This window comes from Dreissena polymorpha, chromosome 2, assembly GCF_020536995.1.
Source record: "Dreissena polymorpha isolate Duluth1 chromosome 2, UMN_Dpol_1.0, whole genome shotgun sequence".
NCBI lineage: Eukaryota > Metazoa > Mollusca > Bivalvia > Myida > Dreissenidae > Dreissena > Dreissena polymorpha.
The window spans coordinates 93,743,340-93,751,158 of NC_068356.1; the positions used below are offsets into that span (position 1 = coordinate 93,743,340).

At 35.2% G+C, this 7,819-nt stretch overlaps 1 protein-coding gene across 1 annotated transcript; it reads right to left on the minus strand.

Annotated features, from left to right (window-relative positions):
* Positions 1–21: 21 nt before the first annotated feature.
* On the minus strand, positions 22–7,514 carry LOC127868095 (mitochondrial import receptor subunit TOM22 homolog). Its single transcript, XM_052409691.1, has 3 exons — positions 7,347–7,514; positions 2,540–2,782; positions 22–1,020 (listed from the first exon to the last, which is right to left on the minus strand). The coding sequence occupies exons 1-3, from the start codon at positions 7,389–7,391 to the stop codon at positions 931–933; spliced, it is 378 nt and encodes a 125-aa protein (XP_052265651.1). The 5' UTR covers positions 7,392–7,514; the 3' UTR covers positions 22–930.
* Between the last annotated feature and the right edge of the window lie 305 nt (positions 7,515–7,819).

Consider the following 7,819-nt stretch of genomic DNA (forward strand, 5'->3'; position numbering starts at 1 on the left):
CTAAATGAAAGACTATTAATCATCCCTGCATTGGTTTAATCATTACAATAAACACAGTAACAAATATACAAAATCTTTCTCAAATCCAAATGGATACTTGATGCTTTACTTAACAAGTATTAACCCTTTGCATGCTTGGAAATTTGTCTTCTGCTAAAATGTCGTCTGCTTAATTTCTAAAATTAGCATTTTCTTTGATTTTTTTCCAAAGAATACTATCAGAATAGCAAACAGTTTGGATCCTGATGAGACGCCACGTTCTGTGGCGTCTCATCGGGATCCAAACTGTTTGCAAAGGCCTTCAAAATTCGGTTCCCGCACTGAAAGGGTTAACATCAACAATTGCAAAATCTTGATTCCATGTAAAGAAGCTTAGTTGATGAATTAATGTATAGGCATATACTTCAAATGACTGCAAACAGTATCCAAGCAGTAGCAAATAAATCCTGCTAATGTACCTCTTTCCAAGAATTATGACAACTGTTCAAAATTGTATTACAGAATGGTAGTAACCTTGACCTCGATGAAGGTTATGGAAGATATATTTATTGTCAGTGATATCAAGAGCATTATTAAATAAAGTGACCAGCATTGTCCTGTCAATTATTAGAGTTTGGCACTAAGTGATTTGTCCAAAGCTTTGAATACTGATTAGGAAATACTTCATACACTAAGAAATATTAAAGGACATACACTCAGAAATATTAAAGGACAATTATTTAACACTACACCTAAAGCTTTTGCACCAGAGACAGTTCATACACAAGTTGAGTTGAGGTTTAAATCTTCTAATGAAGTGAAGTTGTTGCCGCAGATATGGTTCATACACTATTTAAGCAAGCCTGATTACTAAATCCTGCAATCAAGGCTGGTAATGTGTGAGGAGTTGGATAGTTCATAAAACTGACGAGATGTATCATTCAAAATCTGCTATTGAGGGGGTGGAGGCATCAACCCAGGTGCATGGGGCATGCTTGATCCCATTCCTCCAGACATGGCGGCATTTGGACCCAACAGAATCTGGAACATGATGGTATAAAGCATTCAATTAAAACAGCAAACAGAAGAACTGAACTTGATTCAAGCATTCAATAAGCATGTAGAAAACAGGATTGTATGGCATATTGGTAATTTTTTTACATAGAAACCAACGCCTAGTCTGTTAAAATACAATTCACCATCAGTGGCCACCAACATGTCATCAAGAGGGCCCAGATGGCCTTAAACACTTTATACTGGAGTTCAATGTATATCAATTAATGTAGACTTGACCAGGTGACCTAGTTTATCATCCAAAATTGACCCTAATTCAAGCAATGAGCATGGCCTTAATCTGGTCATGATAAACGTCTTGACAAAGTTTCATCCTGATTTGAGTCATAAAAGTTGCTTCTAGAAGGTAAGATGGGTTTTCTAAGATTTGACTAGTCAACTAGACAGATTGGAGTTTTTTTACCTCCGCGTAAATATTGTCAACATAAACTCTCTGAGCAAATTCAATCAAGAATGAATCATAAATGTGGTCTCAAGTGTTATAACAACTATAGACAAGGACAGACCACAATAGCTCACTAAGTCTATGCTCATTTCATAAAAAGTGAGCTAAGAGAGAACAAGAGATGTGTTTGTCAGAAACACAATGCCCCCTTCTGGGCCGCTTTGAAGCCATATATTTGACCTTGAAGGATGACCTTGACCTTTCACGACTCATGTGTGCAGCTCCATGACATACACATGCATGCCAAATATCAAGTTACTATCTTCAATATTGCAAAAGTAACTAGAAATGGCGCTGCAGAGGCTGACGCGTATCCCCACGCCGCATGTTTGACCCAGGGGGAGCCCCAGGGTTGATAATGGGGCCATGCATAGTTGAGATTGACCATATTGTCATAAGATATGTTCAGTATCACTTTGAAGTAAGTCGGTGTAGAAATGAAAAATTAATAGTAAAAGGCAATTTTGGGTGGGCATGGTCTATGTGGGCGGGGCGCCCCAGGGTTGGTAATGGGGCCGTGCATAGTTGAGATTGACCGCATTGTCATAAGAGATGTTCAGTATCAATTTGAAGTAAATGGGTGTAGAAATGAAGAAGTTAATGTAAAATAACATTAAAAAATGAGTGAAAATCTCTGACCTGGCCCCACCCCAACCCCCATAACTTTTGACCCAGGGGTCAGATCAAAATTCCAAATAGTGCAGGGTCGCACATATGCTCATAGCTACCATGTGTGTAAGTTTCAAGGTTCTAGTGCTTATAGTGTAGGAGGAGATAGTGGCCAGGACGGACGGTGGAGATAACCACAATATCCCCACGCTTTTCAAAAAGCGTGGGGATAATGACCGATGTTAAAGTTTTCAGAGGGCACAAAGACTGACAGACAGTTCAACTGCTATATGCCACCCTATCGGGGGCATAAAAAATGTTTGAATGAATGTGTACTCATATAAGACGGAGAAAGGCCCTAGACTGACTAATCATGAAGAAAGAATGATTTTGAAGCAAATATAATTTATAAATGGATCTATAAAAACAGACCTGTCGCTGCTGTTGTAGCTGCTGTTCTGCCATTGACGCTCTTTCATGCTCAAATAACACTGGCAAAAACATTATAGCAAATATTGAAGTAGCTGTCCAAACTGCGGTACGACTAAATTTGTAACAAGCTTTTGTTGAGTTCCATGTAAACCCAGCCAGAGTCCCACAAGCATTTTGAACAGTTTCTGGGAACATCTCTGTCAATCCCCAAAGTCTTTCTGCTATGCTTTCGTCCACAAAATCCTGCAGAAAATAAAAGCAACTTTTGTATAATTACCATTCTTATCTGTTTAATGATGTTGTGTTTTTTTTTACTTGGAATATTATTTGACCATTATCAATTAATTATCAATAGAAGTAAAAACAGATGTGTCAAAGACCATTCAATTTTCTTAAATTTTTAACAGTTTATTAAAGTGGTATCACCAAATAAGTATAAGAGGAGTTAAGAACAAAAAATGTAAGGTTACATAATAAAATATATGTATAGACGGAGCACATGTGCTATTCTTTATGCTCACCCAATTGTATGACAATAATTAAAATATATAAAAAATGCTGGCATTTTTAACAAAGTTATCAGTCACTGTCCTAGTCGGAAAGCAGTGTTATTATTTTGTGCCAAAGTCCAAATCTCAAAAGGAAAATTTCATATTGAACACACATTTAATCTTAATTACCCCACGTTTTTCAGAGAACCTTGAAACTTACATACATGGTAGCTATGAGCATATGTGCGACAGTGACAGTGACGGAATTTTGATCTGACCCCTGGGTCAAAAGTGATGGGGTTGGGGCGGGGCCAGGTCAGAGATTTTCACTCATTTTTTAATGTTATTTTAAATTAACTTCTTCATTTCTGCACCGATTTACTTCAAATTGATACTGAGCCTCTCTTATGGCGATACGGTCAATCTAAACTATGCATGGCCCCATTACCAACCCTGGGGCGCCCCGGCCACATACGCCACGTCCACCCAAAATTGCCTTTTACTATAATTTCTTCATTTCTAAATGATTCACTTCAAATTGATACTGAACCTCTCTTATAACAATATGGTCAATCTCAGCTATGCATGGCCCCATTACCAACCCTAGGGCACCTGGCCCACATAGGCCACGCCCACCCAAAAGTGCCTTTTACTATTATTTCTTTATTTCTACACTGATATACTTCAAATTGATACTGAACCACTCCTATGACAATACAGTCAATCGCAGCTATGCATGGCCCCATTACCAACCCTGGGGCGCCCCGCCCACATAGGCCACGCCCCCCAAAAATTGCCTTTTACTATAATTTCTTCATTTCTACACCGATTCACTTCAAATTGATACTGAACCTCTTTTAAAACAATACAGTCAATCTCAACTATGCATGGCGCCATTACCAACCCTGGAGCGCCCCGCCCACGTAAGCCACGCCCACCCAAAATTGCCTTTTACTATAATTTCTTCATTTCTACACCTTTAGACTTCAAATTGATACTGATCATCTCTTATGACAATACGGTCAATCTCAACGATGCATGGCCCCATTACCAACCCTGGGGCCCCCCTGGGTCAAACATGTGGCGTGGGGATACGCCATTTCTAGTTTTTAAGTATTTGTTAGCAAAACACAACACCACCAATTTCCCAATTTAACTAAGGCCAAAAAAAAGGTCCATTTTGGGTCGCCTGACTGTGTCTCCCGAATTGGTGCCGACCCTTTTTATTGGGGTCGCCAAAAAATAATAATAAACAAGACTATTGCCAAGCAATATATGTCCCCTATCGGCTCCACCATTGTTGTAAATAAATATTATTTTTTTTAATATCTGTTGCCATAGCAACCAGAATTTTTTACGTAGGAACCAAATTAAATGACGTGCATAATGTCCTCATTGCCATCTATCCATGTTTCAAGTTTCATGAAAAAATATTAAGAACTTTTAAAGTTATGGCAGGATCCAAAAAAAGTGTGACAGACTCACAGACTGACGGACACAAAAATAAAATACAAAATTCGTGTTCATTTTAGTTCATATAAGATGCAATATCAAGCAAACAAAGCATATATATATATATATATATATATATATATATATATATATATATAGACGAGTTAACGCGTGACGTAACAAGCACCTGCAAAAGTTTAGACTCCGCCCACTGGTTGGCAAAAAGAGGTGGAATTCATATAAGCGCATAAAGAGAAGGTTGACATAATCATCGTTTTTATTGATAATCATGAACTGTATCAAATATAATTTTACTATTTATGTCTGAATAAAACATAAGCATGCGTGGAAATTCATTTTTGGAACGATTATATTGTTGTTATTGTTTGTTTTTTCTAAAAACGAGCTCTGGAGTGGAACGTACACTATCTACGAGCTCGGTATGTGTTTACCACAAAAATCTCTACTAAACGCATCTTCACGTCCAGGTTTTTTTCCACTTTTTGGGAAGATAGCCCATGGCTTTGGAATTGGGAATTTTATCGGCATTTTCATGAAATTGGGAAAATAAATTCATTAGCCTTTTTTTCCACATGAAAAGTCCACTGATTAGGGAAATACTAAATTTGATATAGCTCTTTATAATCATTCAAATTAAAAGAACAAAATCATATAATACTTTGTTAGATGTAATTGAATTGAAATTGAGATAAAATACGCATGAGACTTCTTTCTAAAAAAAAATTTATTTTTTTTTTTTTAAATTGGGAATTTTTTGCCACATTTTGGGAAAAAAGTATACTTTTTGGGATTGGGAACATAGCCGAATTTCGGCTATAAAATCGGGCCAAAAAAACCCCTGATTTTAGATACAAAATTTCAGAAATGGAAATTTTTTTAGAATAAATTAAATTTAATCAAAGAACACAAATAAGGATGAAAACAAACATCAAATAGATCGCTCTTTGTTCGCAACATATAGTAACTGATTTTAACCTTAATATATCTGTACAAACTTACCTTCTTACACAACAAATAAATTCATAAATCTAATTGTTTTATTTAATTGAGCACACCAATTTTGACACTTTTGTTTAAGCATTTCTAACCTGGTGTTTAATTGCACCGTTGTTCGTCACAAGCATATTATCTCGTTATGATCGGAGACTGCCCAGACAATTACACAGAAAACATGCCGGTGTCATAAACATAGGAACCTATACTTTAATTGGGTCCCTGCATAGATCACATGTGGCAGACTTTATGATACCTCACTGTCATCTCTTGGCATATTGAGCAGTCATATTGAGCAAGCCAAATATTAAAGCCAAAATACGTAACATTTGCTTTAATAAATAATTTAACATATTAAAAAATGAAGATATTTGTCCGAAACGGATTAACAGGAACATGTGTATTTATATGTAAGCCAGTTTAATCATAATAATACAGTGCTTTATAACTTTAAATTTAAAATATTGTTCAATATTACTGCTACACAATTTATGTATTTAACGCGGGTACCGGCAAATGTAAACTCGGCAATTTAGTGTAAAGATTGTATGTTCTTGCAGTGCACGTAACACCATCATGAAACCAAGCAATCACAATGGATAAACAATATTTGTGTAAAATAAATTAAATAAATATATATCTTTATCATAAAATGCTAGATTGTTACATGTATCACTCCTTATTACTTGTTAAGAGATTTCAATATACATGCAAAGACAGTTCAATTTGCACAAGATGCATGTTTTATTTCCATTTGTATATTAAAATTTATTAATATTGTAATTCAATGGAAACGAAACGAAAATTCATTCTTTGGAAAAGAAAATTACCACAACATTTAACGATTGTAATGTATTCTTTTTTTTATGGCTTTGTTTTATAATTGATTAAATGCGCCTCTTATAATACACTTTCAATCGCTGATGAGCAATAACAATATTCATACCGTTTATAGTTATAATCAAATTAATATATGTTTTATAAGTTCTGAAATATCATTTTTTAAAGTCTTAATATAAAAAAGAATACGGCTAATTTATTGTTTTGTTGTGTGGTAATTGTCAGTATTTAGTCTTCCGACCACGTTTACTCTGAGTCTGATGCTAATAACTAATTTGTATTTTTATAAAGAGGAAATTATATATATGAATATACATTTATTGGTACTAAATATGATATATTTGCACTATTGTTTAAGAGTTATAATGTTATTTTGGATTTTTTATCGTTTAATTAACTTAACAAAAACCCTTTATACATGTTTTACGTTACTGTAACCAGTGTTTTTGCCAACCAGTCAGTGCGCATGCGCGGAAAATCCCGAATGTAAACAATAACAATTAACTCGTCTATATATATATATATATATATACATGTATTTCTTATTATAAGCTTCAGTAGCCTTCCATTCTAGTACCTGAAAGAAAAAAAATCCCTACCTATCGACCCTGTTTTTTTTCCTAGCAGACCAGAAACAGACCTATTTTTTTGTTGGCCTAAAAGAGAAGCGTTTTACCCAACCCAAATGGTCCTCGTCCCATTCCTTAAACGGTGAAAACAATCACTTGGTGTGCACATTTAACAAGTCTGTGTTCAAGGTCATATGATGGGTTAAGCAAAACGTGGTAATACAAAACACGCACAATATCAAACATATTCCGAGCAAAACGGTTATTGGAATAGCATATAAACAAGTGCAAGCATCGACATATAACGGATAGTGGGATATTGATTAATGACTAGTTAAGTTAAACTTTGATTTTAGGTTTTAGTTCATTCGTCAACGACCGATTTTGACATTTGTAAATATAGATTCCACTTATTCTTTTTCAGAGAACATTGCACCGCACCTCTTTATCTTCTTCGTTCGAATGGATTGCTAGCTGTTCTGTCATGTCGTTATTTAAAATTGAAGCGGATTTGAAACTAGATGGCGAAAAATAGGAAATTTTCTTGCGTGTTTCCAATATTTGCAATTAGAGTAGTCTCCCGTATGAAACATACCACGTGTAAAACGCGGCTTTTCTAGGATGTGAACTACCAAACTATTTGACTGTTGTTTTCACATGTGTAGCTCTGAAACTCGTTCTCTTTGCTCGAATGTTACATAAAATTCACATAACACACATTTTAAAGATTATTAATACAATGCCCAATGTTTATTTTTAACATTTGGACATAATCTGTATTTTTCGAATAGAATCTAGTTTTATAATTTTAGAATTAAATGAAATTCAGTTCATATTCCGTACCCGGTGTACATTGCGTATACTCAAGGGTACATTTAAGTAATACCCGAGCCGACAATGACCAATCGAACACT